At 40.8% G+C, this 20,803-nt stretch overlaps 1 protein-coding gene across 2 annotated transcripts in view; it reads right to left on the minus strand.

Moving 5' to 3' along the window:
• dbpa (D site albumin promoter binding protein a) overlaps positions 1-11,515 on the minus strand; it is a 40,021-nt gene extending 28,506 nt beyond the window's left edge. Inside the window, exons 1-4 of one of the 2 annotated variants that reach the window (XM_049602873.1) lie at positions 11,413-11,515; positions 10,392-11,055; positions 1,900-2,168; positions 662-884 (exon numbers count right to left, since the gene is read on the minus strand). In XM_049602873.1, the coding sequence (XP_049458830.1) occupies positions 662-884; positions 1,900-2,168; positions 10,392-10,587 (688 nt within the window). In that variant the 5' untranslated portion in view covers positions 10,588-11,055; positions 11,413-11,515. Of the gene's footprint in view, positions 1-661; positions 885-1,899; positions 2,169-10,391; positions 11,392-11,412 lie in introns of those variants that run through there. The other variant, XM_049602872.1, reaches the window with a different exon arrangement.
• Positions 11,516-20,803: the final 9,288 nt, after the last annotated feature.

A 20,803-nucleotide genomic window follows, 5' to 3' on the forward strand; every position in this document is an offset into this window, starting at 1 on the left:
GTCATCAAGAAAATTTGCTGTGATGATTCATTCGATGGCTCGCAGGATTTAAAAACACGGCCATCAGCACTACAAAGCGCGGCTTTGTGGTTTCAATTAGCCAGAACTGGAAGTTGACAGACTTGTGAAAATTTTTTTAAATAAAGACAGACAGACAAGAAAGCTCTGATGTTCTTGCAGTTCTGGTTCACATCAAAAGCAGCAGAGAGGAAACAATAAATTATGAATATATAATGGATGAAAACAGGCAGTTGGAGAGACGAGGAGAGCCGGAGAACAATGTGTCAGCCATTTAACACACAGAGATGTAATTGGACAAAATCTTACTCTGGTTATCGTTGGAGTGGGTTAGTTAATGTAATGTATCATGAGTGTGTGCCCTCATTACTGTCAGATCACATTGAGGCCTTTACATACACATCTTCATATATGTCTGACTGCATTAGCCGCTGCATAAATGTTGCTTTAATGTGGAAAGTTGTTTTATTTCAATCAACTTTTAAGATTTACCCCCCTCCTACTTGAAGTCTTTGGAGTGACTAACAGATTTAATAATTACTTGATAACGAATTAACTCAAAATGTTGAGAAAATGTCCATTTTAATGGGTAAAAATGAAACAAACCGCCTGATGGCACCCCCAAATTCACTCAGCCACTCACCATGTAGACACTCAGGTCCTCCCATCATGCCTTGCTGCTGCTGCTGCTGCTGCTGCTGCTGAGGTGGCAGTGGCGGCGGAGGTTGTTGTGGCTGGACAGTTTCCAGTCCCAGCAGCGAGGAAGAGGAGGATGAGGAGGACATGGAGGAGGAAGAGGAGGAGCAGGGCGGTGGAGAGCTGGGAGGACACTGGGAGCTCTGGTTGGGCACCGCCGACTGGGAGCTCTGGGAGGAGAGGAAATTTAATAGACTTAACTTTAATAGACTTAATAGACGATCATCAGTTGAAATCACGGTACAGACAAAGAGAAGAGCAGTAAATCCCTTCTCATTAAGATCCTGTAGATTCGTCCAATTCACCAAAATTAAATTCAGGTGTTTTAACTTTGTCCTGAGCAGCAGCACCTCTGGCTGACATTTTAAAATGACCACATGCCAACTGCAGACAGTGGGTCTTTGTTTTCAAATGATGGGCAGGTTGGTCTTTAGTGCTCTTAGAAATGTTTCAAATTAAAATGGATCTTAATTCTACAACAGAGAAACTGGCAGAATTTCATAGCGTGAGTTTGACATCAACTCGTTTACTCACATCCTAAAAGCCATTCCACTTCAGGAGGAAATGTGGCGCTCATAGCTGACCTGCAAACTAACTAGTCAGCAAGTTATAATGATGCTATATTAACATCATGTCCTGTTCACATATTATTTACAGATAGCAATCCGTTATATCGCTCTCTTCAAAGTCAGATTCCATTTAGAAAAACAGTGATTTAACAGTGGTGAACACAGGAGCTGCTGGTCTACCGCTGCTTCAATCGTTTATCTTGTACAATATCCCAAACAAGCTAACTGATCAAGGCAGTGGTAGACCAGCAGCTCCAGTGTTCAATGCGCCAAAATTACTGATATGGCCAATGGAGTCTGGTAGCTATGACAAGAGCATGAATGGGGAACTGAGCCATTAACGGTTTCAGATTTTTAAATTGCTTTTCTCAGCTCAAGGCAAATTTAAAAATATAAAATCTCCATGGATCAAAAAACCATAATGGAAAGAGTCATAATTGATCTTGTTTGCAGTTCAGTGTGTCTTGTCAACAGTTTTACAGACGTCTCTTTTATAATGGTGGTCTATGGGGAAAAGATTCGGGCCGCAGAGGATTTTCTTCACTGCAATACCGCATGAGGCCACTGGGAAAACTGGCTGCAAGGCTGAGTAGCATTCCTGGGGTCCTGGTCTCACCTGGGAGGGGATCTGGGCGCTGGTGGAGCTGGGCCCGTTGCTGTGAATCCCCATCCCGTTCTCAGTCAGGAACTCCTCCAGGTCCATGTACTGCAGCTGGAACAAGCCTCCGTCACACGGCAGGGTCCTCTCCCACAGTAGTGGGCCCAGGAACGCTGACTGGGAGTTGGGCCGCAATGTGCCGGAGCCAGGGCCCCCTCCAACCCCACCGGGCCCTGCGACGTTGACACCCAGGGAGTCCTCGTCAGAGTCCACAGGCTTGTCTTTGTCTGGAGAGGAGGAGAAGTATGTTATATTATCTTGATTGAGACAAAGTGTTCCCACCCAAAGACTGAAATATCTTCCTCATCCCTGTGTTTATTTTGAAGGGTGAAAGGAAAGATAAGAGACGATAACAGCTGAAACTATGTAGCTGGAAACTATGCAGCGAGAAAGAAAGATTAAGTATCAGTGAGGGAAAATGTTCAGTATTTTGAGCTGTAAAACAATCCATCAGACTCTGCTGTGCAGTGCAGGCTGATAATCTCATTCACAATGATCTCATTTGTTTACTGTAAGCAAACTGTTGTCAGCTTAATGTGGCAGTGATTTATTGACTGTTAAACTAATGCAGTCCTCTATTCCAACACACTATGTGTCCACTATGGAAATGTTTCTAGAGCATGATTTTATCTTTAACAATTCCTGATTTGAATATGATGAACGACAGCAAGTGAGCATCCTTGTGAGCAGGTGTTGATGAAACAATCCCCTAAATATGCCCCCACTGACACCAGACAATTCAAAACCTGATTACAAAAAAATATCAATCATCAGTTACAACTGTGGAAACGAAATAATTAATTTGAAATATTCCATCACACACTCTGCACAAGTGCTTAAAGAAACAGTCTGGTAGCCAGATGGTCACAGGTTTGATTCCCTAAAGGTAACACACGCACAGAAAATACCAGTTCTTTTTGTTCCCAGGTAGCAGAACAAAATGTTGGCATTGTATGTTTCTGCAATCAACGCATATTTATTTACTTTTGTATGTTTCATGTTGCATAGTTCACACTGTATGTATATGAGCTGAGCAAAAGAGGGGATGGTGGATGGTGTGTCATCAAGAAAAGACAGCAGGAGACCACTGTTTGATACCAATAGAATCCGGGACATGTTCAGCTGTGTTTGTTACAACAAAACTAGGTATTTGAAGGCAAAACATGATGTTTTCCAAAACTTAATCAAGTCATGTTTGTACCTAACCCTAACCACACATTAACCAGTGCACACACACACGGACGTTCTATTTGCTAGAGTCCTGCATTTGGTTAAGTTCCCGCGCAAACCTGCACTAGAGGCTGGTGACATTTTGTCTTATTTTAATTTCAGATTTGGTTATGGGTGAGCAAAAGAACATGTGTGTTGGAGTGGGGTGCTGTATGATAAATATATTAAAATAAAGTGAGAATACAAATAACAAAATTAAATTGTTTGAACAGCACATGGTTATTATACAATTTGCGGCTTTGCGTCAGGTTGCATATTATCATATTTGTAGGTGACAGGTGCGGTATTACATGTTACAGTTTCACTTCCGGAGCAGGTCTTGAAAATCGGATGCAAGAGTGCAAGTTAGCGTTGCGGTGGTTCCCTCAACGAAAAGCCAAAGGGATTTTTCAATTGGATCTTGGAATTACGTAGAAAATAAGCTCTTTGGCGAACAAATGGTCATGATAATTACATATTTTGTTCAGAAATGAACACCACTTTTATGATTTCTAAAGTGTAAATGTAGTCGCTAGAAGAGAAAAGCTAACATTAGGCTATGAACAAACTACACTGCAGACACACGACTTCAACGTCACCACCACAACTAGGCTGTAAAGCTGTATTCGGCCTGATGACGTTCTTTCGTCTCATTTTACCGCTTGTTAGCAACTGCCTTTTATAAGATGTAAAGCTTCAAATTTCACAAGTGGAGTATTTATTGGCGTATTTTATACAAAACATTTTCACTCCGACCTCGTCACATATTGAGATTTTGGTCATGGACTTTCCAAGTCCACTTAATGATATGAAAGGTACCCTGGGTGCGTTGGCTGTTGACGTTCTGGGTTCATTTTATGGCGGAGAACAAAACATAAAAGTCTCTTGAGCTAGTGATAACCACAGACCTTATTTCAGTCCAACCAAGAAAACACTAAAAAAACACATTCACTTTGGAACAAGGTAACCTGAAGTGCTAAAATGCAAATTAATTTCTGTGTTTAGGGCTAATTCCTGAAGCACTCTTTTTTCTTGGTTCCAATGTGTCTCAATTAAAGCTCCAGAAAAGCTATTATCTCGTCAAGTTTTTTTCCTCTAAAGCATTATGGTCTGGTATGACCAGTAGCTTGTGCTAGCTAATGCTGTGTAGCAGGCATGACTTTATGGCTCTTCTCTACTTATTCTTCTGTTACACTGCTTGGTTTTAATATTCGTCTTCATCCTGTAACTGGGACATGTAAATCTAGTTCAGTTAAAGTTGCATAGTTTTCCACAGCGTCTCATAACCACCAATACTCATCATTGTCCTCTGAGAGCTCTTGAGAAAGGCACAAAATCAAAATGTATGTTTGGTTACACAAGATCTGGCTCTTTCCTTGGACCTCAGCCTTGTTCTAGTCATTTGTTTATTACAAAAACTCAAATAGTGAGCTGATATCTGCTGGACAGACAGCTTTTGGATCGCTTCTTTTCGGATGTGATCCAGATCTTGCGTTTATCTACAAGACGTTGCATCACAATCCTGTGAAACTTTGTCAGAAAATCATTTTAAAAGACAAACAACCATCGACAAACAGCTCCGGAGGCTGCATTGTTGTTTGATGAACACCGGCTAAGGTTTGTGCTCGTGTCCTCTGCTGCCTGTGAAGCACTTAGTTGCAATCATTAAAAGGCATCTATAAATAAAGTTGACTTGGCTGACCCTGCACTCTGACCCTCCACAGAGGGAGGGGGTCTGATGGAAAGATAGATAAAGACATCAATAAAGCATCAGCAGAAAAAAGTAAATGACTGCAAGTAAACCAAGAACCAAACTTAATTGCAACACATGGAAAGAACTGGAGTGATTGTTTAGTACCCTGATCCTTTAATAATATTATTCCACAGTATAATGCCTCCAAAAGTGCATATTGAATAAATGGCACACTGAATAATAAAACCCAATAAAAAAGTAATAAAAGAGCATATTTAACTGGGCTGGGACGACAGAGCAAGAGAGAGTAATGAGAAAGAGGGGCCAAGAGAGAGGGAGAGAGACTGCGGGAGAACATCAGGAAGGCCGGAAATTTAAATTTAAAGGGATTAAAGAACATAAAGACACGAGAGATTACAACGTGAAAACAGCAGAGGAGGGAGAGAGGAAGAGAGCGAAGAGTCAAGGCCATCAAATTCGTGTCCCTCATAATCTCTCTGCTATCATCATCGTCATCATCTTCCTCATCTGCCTGCCAGTTTCTTTGCTGTCTGTTCGTTAAAAATACTCAAAACACGATACACTGGAAGAAAGAACCACGGATAGAACGAAAACAGTGAAAAGTATCAAATTGATTTTAAAAATGAAATGTCACTTCAGATGCACAAGTTAGTATTTGTAAGTTGACCTGCAGAAATAACAACTGCTAAATCTGCACAATGCTTTGGTGACAACATTGAGGTAGCGGCTACAGCCAACCACTTCTGTCCTGACGAACGGTTACGCTGACAGGTTAAAAACGTCAGACAAACAGTCAAACAGTTTCAAACAATGTAGAGATTAAAAAATATGGACATCTGGTGTTTATGTTTGTTTCATGTATTAAAGGCATACTTCGCTTAACTGTTACCATTTATGACACTTCTGCATAAACTGTCTCATGCACAGATGAGTAGCAGGCTTGTGCTGTTCATGCATAAGTGTTTGAAAGAGTAACGTTTTAGCAAAAAAGCATGTGTTTCGGAGGTACTTATTGTTAGCCGGTGACTTCTAGTGGCCGCAGGAGCAAAGGAGGAAGTCAGGTGATGTCGATTAAAGAGTGAGAAACTCCACTTAAGGAGGTGGACGGGAGGGATGGGTCAAACAAACACAGGACTTCCACTAAGGAGACTGCTGTAAGTGTCTCATGTGAAACCAAAAGTCAACCTTATGTGCTGTATTGGCAGGTGGATGTGATGTTTTAACAATGTGTTACGCATGCAACCCACTGCAGGAGATTTAAAAAGTAGCTGTTAGCAGTTAGCAACTAACTCAACTGGCCGAAAATGTCCGCAAATTGGGAAAACGATGAAATTAGGGAGCTCTTTACCCTCTGAGCAGAGAACGAGACCAGCCAACATATAACAGAGACAGTAAACGACTGTTATTGCCTGTTTTGCCATTGTTATTGCTTTTAAAGCACTGCAAAGGCGTCTGTCACATGTTACCCCAAAGGCCGAAGCTGTCTCTTTTAAATCTGCGATACCAGCATGCTTTCTGTAATCACACACTGGAGCAAAACTGAAGCCACCGTTGTTGGCTTCGGCGTAAAAATGCAAATGAGGCATAAAGACGGGACTTTGTAGCGGCCCTCTATGTAAAAACGGATATTAATGGCGTCCTCCTCGACTGAGCTGTAACGTTAGCTACCTCAGTGGTGCTACGTGAGCTAGTCATAGATGCACGCTTCCGTCTGCACCGTGATACGGTTGGAGGGTTTAGTCCGGTTGAAAGAAAATAGTTCCTACATGAAACTGCCCACAACAAACTCTGTGGATTATCTTGAGTAACCAGAACATGATCTCTGGAAAGAGCCATTGCTGTTGAGTACTTTTTTCGGCACTTTGAACAGAGTGCCGAGTGCTGAGTGCCATCTAGTTCCATTATATCAGAGAGAAGGCAGACACCTCTATGGCTGATATCTCCAACACTCAGCAACTCACAACAAAACAATGTAGACTGATAAACAGCACTACAGTTAAGGGGAAAACTATGTATTTTTTAAGTTGTGGGTGAAGTGTAGCTTTAAGTTCCTTCTGCCCCAGTGAAGTGACAGTCATTCAAGAGGGTACAAATTACTCATATGTGTGCACACGTGACTAACTCAAAAGCATAAAATAAAAAATATTTCACGCAAATAAACACATCTGCAGGCTGCATAGAATGGAAAAAAAGGAGAGCAAACTAACAATATAAAAGCGACTTCAAGAGAAATGAGGAAACCCCTTTGAGAACAGCAGGAGGAGAGAATGAAAAGAGGAGCGGGAGGGGAAATGGAAAAGACACAGAGAGGGACAAGGAGAAGAGGAGGAGAAGACAAAGCCTTAAAAAAAATGTAAATCAGCAGAGGCACCGAGGAAGAGATGTGATCGAGTAGGAGAGCAAGACAGACAGCTCAAAGACGTGAGAGAACGACAGACAGAGAGGAAGAGATGTGCTAGATCGAGTGGGTGTTTGTGAAGGCGTCAAACAAAGCTAGCCAGGAGGGAGAAACATCGACTCTGCATCAGGGAAGGGGGAAACCAAAAAAAAAAAAAAAAACATCACACAGCAACATCTTCTTCTTTTTTTTTTTTACAGACCCCTGAATGCATCACGTATCATTAGGAGAGTATGCATGTATGTGTGCTGACAATGAGGCTGTAGCTGCTTTCTGACTCCATGGAGAGCCTGTCAGCCGCGCTCACCATCATCCCCTCCTCCTCCTCCTCATGTAAAGGAACAAAAAGGAGGTGCAGTTACGACAACTGACCACCAGGGGCCGCCAACCAGCAGGGAGCATCTTTGTTTTTCTTCGTGTGTGTGTGTGTGTGTGTGTGTGTGTGTGTGTGCAGATTTATTCCTACTTGTGAGGGCTGACTCTTGACAGTCTGAGAACATTTTATCGTGTCCTCACAGTGACTAGATGATAAAAATTAGGAGGCCAAGCCCAGAAAAAACAGTGTGTAAGTGTGTGTGTGTGTGTGTGTGTGTGTGTGTGCGTGACTGCAGCTAACTGAGAGTTACGACATCCCAACAGCAAGAGGGAGAGAGAGAGGAAGAACAGGCAGCCTGGTTAATATTTGTCATGGCAGCCGGTGGATGGGAAACAATTCAGTCCCACTCAGTAACCTTTATTTAAACAGAGCGGAGAATCATGCAAACGACTGCTGTTGTTTCTGCTGCTGCTCCTTTGGCTCTACTTTGATGGCATCCACTCCACACTGCTTTTTTTAAACCCTCCTCTTCCCTCCTCCTCCTCCACCTCCTCATGATCATTTCATTTCACCACCAAAATGCAAAAAGGAAGCATTTAATATAAAAAAAAAAATTCCAGCGAGCCAGAAGGAGGAAGGCTGAAGTGAAAACAGAGTGTGCATGTGAGTGTGTGCGTTGGATAAGCAGGGCCCCTGCCTTTTACAATCACACCTGCCCACTCAGTCACATGCACACACACACACACACAGACATACACCAATGAATAATCGCTGTAATATTCCCATGGTATTTCTGCAGAGACTTATATAGAGTAGAGGCTCTCTAATGAATACTTATTGGTGCTTGTTTCTCATTACAGCAGCAGCGACTGATTACTTTCACTATCGATTTATTTATTTCTTGAGCAAAAACGTCAAAAGATCATTTCAAAATGCAGATTATAATCTCAAAAAGGAGTCGCTGACATATTAACATTGCTTGTCTTATCCCACCAACAGTCCTAATCCAAATATCCAAAATATATAAAGTTTAATATCACATTTGACAAAGATATTACACAAATGATCACATTTTAGGAGCTTGAAACAAAGAATCTCTTTCATTTCTATTAGGGACTGGAATCACCAGAGGGCCCGCAATGCGATATTATCACAATTCTTACACCACGGTACAATATTTTTGCAATTTTTAACATGATAAGTATGTTTTCCGACAAAAAATAACGCACCCAAATATGTAAATATTCCACATATTTTGAAGTGCTCCAATCAAGTGACCCATGTGCTGATGGGAGTAAACAAGGAAGCAGTCCCAAGTGGTCTTATAAGGAGGCATGTGAACTCTGAGTAAACTTTGGCTCATTTTAAGGAACGTCCTCACCATGTTTCCTGAACCTAAACTCCATAACTTTACGTTTACTATGTAAGTGTATGTTAAGGATGTGATGTCATTCATGGGACACTACATGGGGGGGCTGGAGCCTATCCCAGCTGACATTGGGTGAGAGGCAGGGTACACCCTGGACAGGTCACCAGACTATCACAGGGCTGACACGAAGAGACACACAACCATTCACGCTCACATTCACACCTACGGACAATTTAGAGTCACAAATTAACCTGCATGTCTTTGGATTGTGGGAGGAAGCCGGAGTACCCTGAGAAAATCCACACTGACACGGGGCGAACATGCAAACTCCCACCCCAGGTTCAAACCAAGAACTCTCTTGCTGCGAAAATGTCAAAAAATGATTTCAGTGGAGATTATAACTTCCCAAAGACGGAAGCAGACATATTCACCACACATATTCCCAACCCTATGAATAGGGCTGAGAATCACCAGAGGCAATATGCTATTATCACGATTCTTACACCTCTGATACAATATTGTTGCGATTTTAAACATGTTTTGTGCTAACCTATACAATATTGTACCTTTATTTAACTGCACATTATGTACCTAAAGGAAAACGTTGTCAGCACCTTTATCTAAACAATGCAGATTCCAACTTCCAAAAGGAGTACCTGAAATATTCACAGTGCTAATCTTGTCCAACCACGAGTCCTAAACCGAAATGTAATGGGTTTAATACCAAATTCGACAAAGGCATCAATCAAATCATCACATTTGTGAAGCTGAAACCAATGACTCTCTCTCCTATCCATCATATTTCTTAAATTAGAGCAGCAACTAATGATTATTTTGATCGTTAAATAATATAATGTGTATTTTCTTCATTAAAAATGTCAAAAAAATAACAAAAAATGCTCATTCCAACCTCCAGAAGGAGTAGCTGACATATTTACATTGCCTACCTCATCCAATAAACAGTCCTAAACTCAAATATTTTGAATTTAATATAATTGACAAAGATATCAAGCAAATTATCACATTTGAGATGCTTGAATCAAAGAATTTCTGGCCTTTTTGCTTGAAAAATGTCCTGTCATCCATTAATTGATCAAACAATTGATAGTTTTAGCTCATATTGATGTTATACCACTGAAATATTTCTGTAATATTGCAGGGGCTTTAAAATGTGTATTTAGAGTCACAGTTCTAAAATGCACCATAGTGTGTCACACCATCTCCTCATACAGACCTGCACTACACTTGTTGTACATGGAAATGTATTATAGTACATTTATCTGTGATGCTCCTGCACTGACTTGTTGGCTGAGGGTATTTTCCTTACTGTCCCTTTAAGAAGTTTCTCGCCTATAGGATCCTTCACACACTCACCCACACACGCTTGCACGCACGCACGCACACACACACACACACACACACACGAACACGTGCACACACTCACCTTTCATCTCGCAGCAGTCCTTGGTGCCTCTCTGGTCGGCCTTGATCGGCAGCTGGAGCAGGGACTTCAGGTTGGTCATGGAGGTCAGATGTCCACCCTGGGGCCCACTTCCAGCCGGGTTACTGGCCCCAAACTGGGGGCTGGTGGCCCCGGCGGGGAGATCCGGCGGTAAGAGTTGAGCCAGAGGCCTTGACATAACTTCAAGGAAGGAGGTGGTGGTGGGGGAGGTGAGGGGGAGGAGGAGGTGGAGGAGAGCAACCTGCAGACTGTGACTTCAAAATCAAAATAATCCAATTAGTGACGCTAATTGACAGGCGCGCCGTCAAAAGGTGCGCGGGCAGGTGACTCAAGATCTCCACCTGATGTCCCGCTTTGCCTCCCGTCCCATGAAGACAAAACAATGTGTCAAAATAAAAGAGGGGTGGGTGTGTGGGGGGGACTTTATCTCCAATATGGCACCATGTTCACCGAGTCTATTTCATCCTCTCAGGCTGGCTGAGTTGCTGTCACTTCTTCAGCACTGATAAACGCACACAGGAAGACAGACCGGATCCTGGAGCTCGCGCCGAGTCAAGTCCACCTTTGGAGTTTGTGGAGATAAAACCAGTCACAAACTCACGCTCCGGTCCGGCTGCTGGATCGATCGATCGGAGGGTTGTTAGTCCTGAGGGGAGAAAAATCAAATCAAAGCAGATTCGGATGGCTGTATAGTTCCATGCAGTGAGGTGAGAAGGAGGAGGATTAGAAAGAGCAGAGTCGAAGCGAAGAGTCTCCAAAACAGACAAAAATAACTTGTGGTTAAATATGAGCGAAAACAAATAGAAGATGAAGGAAATAAAGAGATCCCCCCCAAAAATAATAATATCCAGTAGTATGAGAGTCAGATAGATGAGACTGATGGCTCTTATTTTCCTCCCTCTCTCCCCCTCGCTCCCTCTCTCCCTCACACACACTCGAGCGCGCGCGCGCACACACACACATACACACACACACACACACACACACGTACACAAACACACACCTCTATTTTCGTCGTTCTTTCTGATTCTCTCTCTCTCTCTGCCAGTCAGCTGGAACCAACACGGGCCGCTCGTGTGACGTCACCGCTCACGGGGGAAAGGCGCTCGGGGGAGTGGATCGTTTGCATACAGAGGCCACGCCCCCACCGCGATCACTGCCCGCGCTATGCGTTCACGGGCGCATGGGAAAACCGGTAAATATGAGCTTCCCACACGGAAAATACCATTCCAGGTCAAATTTAAAGCAACGATGGAATGAAACTAAGTGGGCTACATTTACATAGGTACAGTTATGAGATATTGTTTTTTTTTTACTTGAGTATTTTTTAACATTTTACAGGAAAATAATATTAGTTATAAAGTCAACAGTCCTAAGCCCAAATACATTCATTTTAGTATCATATTTGACCCAAAAAAAACCCACACACACTTGCAAATCATCCCATTTGAGAAGCTTGAAAATCTGAAAAAATCTGGCCTTTTTATTTGAAAACTAATTTTAAAAAGCAGCTTCTGATCTTTATGATGCTGATTTAAGGGCATCATAACAAATGTGTGTGCTAGTTTGTCTTGAGAGGCCACTGTGTTTGAGTAGTTGTTGTTTTATTGTGGATTTTTGAATTACATGTTATATTTGTTGCATTTTAAATGTGTTCTGATTGGCTGCTACCTCGGCCAGGCCTCTCTAATAAAAGAGATTTTCAGTCTCAATGGGACTTACTAGTTAAATAAAGGTTACATTAAATTTTAAAAAAAAAAAGCCCCTTCACTGATTTATTGATGAATTGATTAGTAGTTTCAGGTCTTTGTTTGAATTCTTACTTTTTGTTACCTGACATGAGGTTGTGTAGTTTCGCCTTTTGTGGCTTTTTATCCTTACTAAAAACACAGTTGATTAATTGAGCAATCAACTGAGCACTTACTTTGATTAATAGCTGCTACCAAACCTGTGTGAACGCTATGACTCAGCATCTCTCCGCGTGACTCAGCGTCTGCATTGTGTCATATTCTACCACCAAATTATTCCTGTAATACATCTGAAGGGGCGTCAAATGTCTCTAAGGTGCATTTATATGTAAATATAATGGTATCCTTACTGTGCTCCATTGCACTTAATGTGGAATATAGGCTTCTAAATCTTGTACAATAAAATCAGACATAATTTGTCACACAGATTCCTAAAATAGACCTGTGTCATTGTCAAAGAGGATGCACAACCGCAGTGTTCAATCCAACAGCACTAAATTAAATTAAAAGCTTTTCTTTGATTGGGTATAATGCTCAAAATGCCAACCAATTCTGACCTCACAGGGTGTTTATCAGGGTGGAGCTAATGAAAAATAAAATCAGATTGATTAGCCTACATGTTTTACACATGTGAATACAAACTACAGAGCTGCCACAATTAGTCAATTATCTGATTAGTCGTCAGTCAGCGGGAAATAAACAGCAACTATTTTTTATGATTGAAGAATAATTGCAGTATTTTTTTAAGCAAAAGTGCCAAACCTTTGCTGATTCCAGTTTCTCAAAAGTGGTCACACTGGTGGCCAAGGCTACCATACATGGTGCCACCTGCTACTCAGACAGCATTCACAAGGTCACACACACCGATGTAACAGCCATTGGGAACAATCTGGGGTTCAGTATCTTGCTCAAGGATACTCCAACATTTAAACCGGAGGAGCTGCGGACCAAACCACCGATCTTTCGATTAGTGGACGACCCACTCAACCTCTGAGCCACAGCTGACCCATATAGAGAAATAACAGAGAAATAATCACATCACTGTCACCCTTGAAGCAATGGTAAATGGGTTTGCTTGTAACATGTTAAAATGTATAAGCCATTGTTACAATTTATTTTCTGTACAAGACATTCTTTATCTAACAAAATTAGTTTTTCCCTTTCAGCAGTAAATCAGCAAAAACTGATTAAGTAGCCCCCAAAAACCCCAAATGTTCTGGGTGCTCGCCTTTACCATTGATGGGCCCATAAACCATGTTTTTTATTCCCCCTCCGACAGCACGTGAACGCAACTTAAATTTGCATAAAGCACAACACCTCCCACAAATGTCAGCCAATGACGGGCAGCAGCTGAGACTGTTGCGCACTTAAACACGCCCACCTCAGCCGAGCTCCTTCCTGGATGGACGATGAACGCACCCCGCCCCTCTCTTCTTCTCTCACGCTGTCATTTATAAACAGGGAGGCCAAAACAACAGCGCTGACCACCAACTGAGAGTCAAATTGAAAAGAGTAGTACGGTCCAGAGACCTCAGGATGTTTGCTTACTAAATGTTGTTTACCCTTGTTTGTCATATCTGAGACGGTGTGGGGGGGGGGGAATGTGATTATTATTATTATTACCCACAACGTGACAGGCTGTAAAGAGTCAGAATAAGCAGCTCAAACAAAGAAAACACGCGCATCAGGTGTTCACATGTGGGCGGATGAATAGTCACACCATCTCTCTAACATTCTATATCACATCTAACACTTAAAGCTGCCATGTTAACAGAGACAGAGCCTCCACAGTGTGATTCAACAGGAGCAAACGTTAAAAAACGATATTTATAAATGCTTTTTACAATATAAATAGTCGTGTTTTGAGTCATACAGCAGCTGCACACCGTGAAGTTTTCAAACCATGACATTTAAAGTGGTTAAATTGTGTTTAATCCCGTAGAAACGGTCGTCAGAGCCACGGCGTGTCTGTTTTTCTCCCTGTTAAATGTCCTGATCTGTCTCGCGCGCTCTGCACACCACAGAAGCACATGGCCTCGGCACGCGCCGACTGTTGCCTACCGGCGACCATGCCGCGTCGCGATTGGCTAAATCTGGGTCACTCGCTGCCTCTCTCGGCCTCCTATTGGCCAAAAATAGGTCACAGACTCCGCCCACAGGTTTCCCCATGCTACTGCCGCGTGACGGGCCGTCTGGGGGGGGACAAAGGGAGGGGGCCGGTTGTGTGGATTAGTAGAAAAATAAAAAGCACATTTATTTATTTGTGATAATTCAAAAACACTACATGAAATGAAATAATACAGAAAAGATAAAATAAAATTACTACAGCAAATTGAACAATGAAAAAGATGAGAGGAAAAAATAAATAAATACTTATTATTTAAATAAAATAATAATGAGTGAACAATAATCTGGAATAAATAAATACATAAATAATCTTGTTTGTTGACATATGTTATTCTTTGATATGTTAGTCATTTCAGCCTTGTTATTATTGTGCTAATTTGACGTTTTGAGTGTTCTGAATTGTGGATTGAGTGTTTTTGAATTTATCTGATTAATATAAAAAACATGTAATAAAATGTGATTAAAAATATTTAATAATAAAAAAATGAAAAATATAATAAAAATACAATATAAATGCAAAAATACAAAAATTTAAAACAATCTGTGAAATAGAAATATAGAAGCCAAATTTAATAATGTTTAATTCATTCAATGTTAATAATAATAATAATAATAACCCTGTTTGTTGACATTTAGGCTGCTGTTGTTTTTTGACATGCTTAAGTAATTTCAACCCTTTATTGTGTGACTGTGACTTTTTTTTTTTAAAATTCATTTATGATTATTTGAAAACACTTAATGAAAATGAAAAAGATAAGTGATTTCAAAAACATAACAGAAGATAAAAATACAGTATAAATGCAAAAAATCAATGAAAGAGGAATAAAATATTGAAGCTAAATCAAATATTAATTATTTAATAATAATAATCATCATTGTCATAATAATAGATTATGTTAAAGTCATTTCAGTCTTTTTTTATTGTGACTTTTTTTCAAGTGTTTTTGACTTTATTTATAATAAATTCTACTATTCTAAGAACTAATTTCATTCAGTCTTGTTTCGGAACATTTCAGAGTTGGTTAATTTCCTCGTACGGTTACATTTTTGTTCTCCTGTCATGTGCACATGTGTGAACTCAACAGACATGTTTGATCTTTTACATCATATCCCGTCATGTGTTTTGTTTTTGTGCAGATCCAAGCACAAGCCTAACTGGCAAATCTGTGCCTTCAATAACAGCCTAATAATAACAGCCCATAAAGGAAATAAAGGCATAAACCACACACAAACATGCCACATCATGTGTTTCCTGTTGATTCTAATTTGACTGATTCATGAATCAAATGCAGCAGCTGCACTGTGGGAACAACAGTTCCTGGAAGGACCTGGAAAAGCCTGCAAGTCCTATCTGGTGACAGCGTACTGTCAAATATACATGACCGGAATGTGTTAGTAGTAAGAGGCCAAAATTATCTCTGTCACACACACATACACACACACACATACGCAACAGGAGTGTGTGTACGCTGGCATGCACCAGTGAAAGTGAGGAACAACAGCTTGACTCCACTAATGTGTGATCTGACTTTCATGAGCTGTTTCCAATTCAAATTATTTCCTCATCTCCTCCAGACCTTGGATGCAGCCATCATTCAGTGTGTTTAAATGGCGCCATCTAGTAGCCATTTGTCAGCAGTGCAGCAAATGATTACAGTCACACTACAGTCTGCAGCTTCAGTACACTGACGGGGGAATGTAATTAACTATATTTAAAGTACAAATTTGAAGTACTTGCACTTAATTTGAGAATTTCTATTTAATACAACTTTATACTTTTAGCCCACTACACCTTAGAGACAAATATTTCACCTTTTACTCTAATAGATTTGTCTGAGAGCTTTAGTTACTTTTCAGATTGCAGCTTTTCATCCCCTTCTCTAGTGAAAACCATGAATCTCCAGATGTGTTGATGTTAAATGTTTGTGATAAACTGCAGGATGGAGTGTTGCTTTATGTGTTGGGAAAATTCTCCTACCTCTTAAACTAAATAAATTTTTTAAAAATGGATCAGCTGGAAAATGTCACAAAGCTAAAAACAGCTGTTTCTCTGACACCATGAAAAGTTGAGTGGTTCTCACAGGACAGTTATGCTACAAGCAAATGATGATCTTATAGAATATGATGCATTGCTGTAGATTATAAATTATGCATCATACACATTAATGCAGCAGTAATATTAATCCAAAAATATCCACTATAATAGTAAAACACTGACAGGAAATGCTAGAGTACTTTTACTTTTTGATACTGCTCACATCATTTTACTTGAGTAAGGTTTTGAGTGCATGACTTTATTTGTAGTGGAGTATTTTTGCAGTTTGGTAATCGGAATTGTACTCAAAGGATCTGAATACTTCCTCCTCTGCTGTTTGTGCTGCTTTTACAGCTACCAGAATAAATGTTTAGTTTTAGTTTAGTTTTATTTTTTTTTTTTAATAATTTTTGAGTCCATATGTCCGAAAAAAAAGGCGATAGGGAGAAGCACTAAGCTTGTCGTGCCCTACCCCTAGTTTATACCCCTAGTTTATACCCCTGACCAGTTAATATTTAAAGTTAAATAAGCAGCATACTGACTTTAGATTTGAGCTTAGATGGCAAAGAACATCGGTAATGCATCTATATAGATGCTTTAATATGATACATAACAATATCAAATTCTACAGTTTGGTGTATGCAGTGTGACATGATATGGCAAAGTAATTAATTAGATCATTTCCCCTTCTGCTTCATCTCTGTACCTATTGAGAATTGATTGTTTAAGTCTGTTTTTGAATTGAATGTTTTTGCTCTGTTTCAGTTCTTCCTCTAGCCCATTCCATAAGTTTACACCATAGGAGGACATACTCATTATTTATATAGAGAGGAAAAGATCATGTTTTGGCTTATAATACATGATTTTGGTGGCAAAATCCCAGCTGGAAACACAGCAATGTGGCTATTGGATTAAACATTTTCCATGGCACTATCTCAGCTGGAAATGCATTGCTGTCTGGCAAGAAGAGTCATATCTCGGTAAAAAACACAGCTTTTTTTCTTGGCACTACCTTGGCTGGAAAAGTAGCAATGCATCAGTAAAAAACAACCACTTTTCGTGGCACTACCCCATCTGATCCCGGTCATGTCTTGTGGCTAAGTTGCCACTTGAAACACAGCATCCATCCATCCATTTTTAAACCGCTTATCCTCTTGGGCGTCGCAGGGGGGCTGGAGCCCATCCCAGCTGACATTGGGCAAGAGGCAGGGTACACCCTGGAGAGGTCACCAGACTATCGGAGGCTGACATGTAGACAGACAACCATTCACACTCACATTCACACCTACGGACAATTTAGAGTCACCTATTAACCTGCATGTCTTTGGACTGTGGGAGGAAGCCGGAGTACCCGAAGAAAACCCATGCTGACACGGGGAGAACATGCAAACTCCACACAGAAGGGCTCCCACACCCGGGATCGAACCAGGAACCCTCTTGCTGTGAGGTGACAGTGTTAACCACCACACACCGTGCCGCCCCTAGAAACACAGCAGTGACTTCCTAAAAAAACAACCAGTGTGTTGTTTGTTGATCTTGAACAGTGTCAGTTCAAAGTCAGCTCATAAACTTTGTCAGTTTAAAGTCGATATGATAAATATGAAACGTACAAATGTAACGTATCTGCAGAAAAGTACAATGCCAGCATGTTCTTCTGGTGACTGGGTTGTACAGCTACATCATTCTCTCCACAACGTTTTGTGAGACATGTGTCAGTGCACGTGAATCTCCCCCAGTATAAACCAGGGGGGCAGCTGGGTACTCATGAAGGCATAAACAGCTCACCTAGCCGCATGCTCCAGGTGCGCAACACCTGACCTCCTATCATTGATGTATCTGGAGCTACAGCTCTGTGAAAGTCTACTCCTGCTGTGTGCGTGGGGGCTGCAGGCTACATGTGTCACAGAGAGAAACCTCTTCAGTGTCCCTGTAGGAGGAAAGGATGGATAAAAATATACACAGTGGATTAATTATCTGAAACAAGCTTTCAGGGGATGGAAGTTATGGGTGAGCTGCTGTTTTTGTCATTCTCAAAGTTTAGTGTTCACATCAGTGTTTTATGGTGGGAGGTGTTGGAGCTGGATCCTCATAGGGTCATGGCTCAGCAAAGCGAAATACATTGACCTTCATCGAACCAAACAAGAGCATCATCTTAACATTTTCTAACTTTATCTGATTATATGTCACTTCCATGTTAAACTCTGTCTACAGTTTGCAAGCATTATAACACTTATTCTAAATAACATCTAACAGTGATTAACACCAACAAATGTCTCACTGTCAGTAACAGCTTTAGAGGATTTCCATTTAAACTTTCAGAAGTTAATCAATTTCCGACATTTTAACTTTGAAGAAAACATCTTTCCTTACTGGAGTTGAAAGTTAACTAAAACAGTAAAATGTTCTGACATTTCGACCCAAATGCCAGAAAAAAATGTTAGCATTGTGCATTTCTACAAACCAGATCCAATACATTTGTACATATTGTAGCAGATATGTTGTAACTACATCCCTCAACAATGCTGTGGTGGAGGTGTGGTTAGGTTTAAGCATAAAAACCACATGGCTATGGTTAGAGAAACATCATGTTTGGCTTACAATACCCAAATTCTGCAACTGAAAAGCCACTGAGAAATATGCAGCTAAAAACATTAAGGTTTGGTGCCAGAAACACCAGTGGAAACTCTGTGAACCAACAGCTGGTGACACGCCTAGGTGACATGTCATTCACCATCCTCTCAACTTCCCGATGACAAACTCAGCTCATATACTACATCACTTTAGAAATTGGATATTATAGGTAAGCAACATACAAATGTAAAATACTGGTACTTATTCTGTTATTGGTTGAGGGGGGCTGGAGCCTATCCCAGCTGACACTGGGCAACAGGTGGGGTACACCCTGGACAGGTCGCCAGACTATCACAGGGCTGACACTTAAGAGACAGACACACCTACAGCCAATTTAGAGTCACCTATTAGCCTGCATGTCATTGGACTGTGGGAGGAAGCCGGAGTACCCAGGCTTTAAAGCACAACAATCAAAATCTCATTCATCATCACTGTGTTGGGCTGCAGGTCGAAACTTTAGAAGCGGAAATGACAAAACCTGAACAATAAAACCACAGTTATCTGCATGCAAGATACCACCAGAGTTACGCTAGGTTTTTTTTCTTTTGTGGTTTGGTTTCAGCAACCCTTTTGAACTCACTGCTGTGGTTAGCCTCAAGATAAAAAGCTGCCTCTTCTACCCCAGTGATCCTATTTTTGGCAGCTGCAAAACAAACTGAAGCCTTGTTAATGCATACACAGAGAAATCTGACAACGTAGCTTTTTCTTTGCATTTTCGACTTTCTTCTACACGCAAACTGCATTTTAGGATCCTTTGTAAAACTGTCTTTCAGAAACTCAGTTTTCAGTGTTGTCATTGACGTGTGCACATTATCTCCACTGTGAGGAGACACAAATAATATAACACTTCGGACGACACTGGCGGATGTTCTGATTCTAACCTTGCTAACAGGATTTTGTACGTTGACACATAAATGTACAGTTACTCTTCCACTATATTGAGGAACAGTCGTCAGAATGGGCTAGAAAGGTCACTGCTCCAGGTAGCCCTCCAGTAATAGCTTTTTCAGGCTTCTGATAAGCCACCATCTTTTTCTTTGCATGGCTCTCAGGTTACAGTCAGTCACTGCTTCAACGGTGCTTCAATTGTGTTTTGCTTTTTCATTTGGACAAAGATTTTTTTTACAAAGCAGTGCTTGTGTGGACGGGAATTTTTCTAAGAACATGTGAACTAGGGCTCAGAAATATCCAGACATGTACTTTCCTAGGAAAATGATCAAGCAGCTTCTGAAGCAGCTTGAACTATGAGCTTGAGCTATAGTTTCGTAATACCTTCCTCACAATATCCAAAAGGTTTCTCGTGAAGAACCTTGTAATGTGATCATAACAGCGCGTCTGCAGGTATCACTTACATTTAATGCTGTTTAAGTCCTTTTTCAAGATTATTTTATACCAAAATTAAGACTGATTTTTGGGCAAAATAATCATATTTTCCTTATATGAGCATTGTAAATAGGTATAGAGGTAAGCAATATATATGTGGTCCCGTGCAGAGGTAGGTTTTATGGAGCAAAATGGTTATTTAAATGAGTTAGGTTACTCAGTATTTTGCCAACAGATAAGTGCAAGTAAAAGGAAAGCAAAGTTTAAGGATTTCTAACACCGTGGAAAAGTCCACAGATATGCAAGACAAAGTGTGCAAACAGCAGTATCATTTGATGAGAATACCACCCCCGAAAAACTGATTTAGTCTTTCAAATAAATACACAATGCACTCGTCCTTTCCAGAGTTCTTGAAAGTATTAGAGAACTGGTGAAAGTGCTTTTTGCTCCACTGTCTTGAAGTCAGCTACAGAGTCACCTTAAATTAGACTCTGTCATAAGCATGGGAGATTTTAAGAATAGGATTAAGG

Source organism: Epinephelus fuscoguttatus, linkage group LG17, assembly GCF_011397635.1.
Source record: "Epinephelus fuscoguttatus linkage group LG17, E.fuscoguttatus.final_Chr_v1".
In the NCBI taxonomy this organism is placed as follows: domain Eukaryota; kingdom Metazoa; phylum Chordata; class Actinopteri; order Perciformes; family Serranidae; genus Epinephelus; species Epinephelus fuscoguttatus.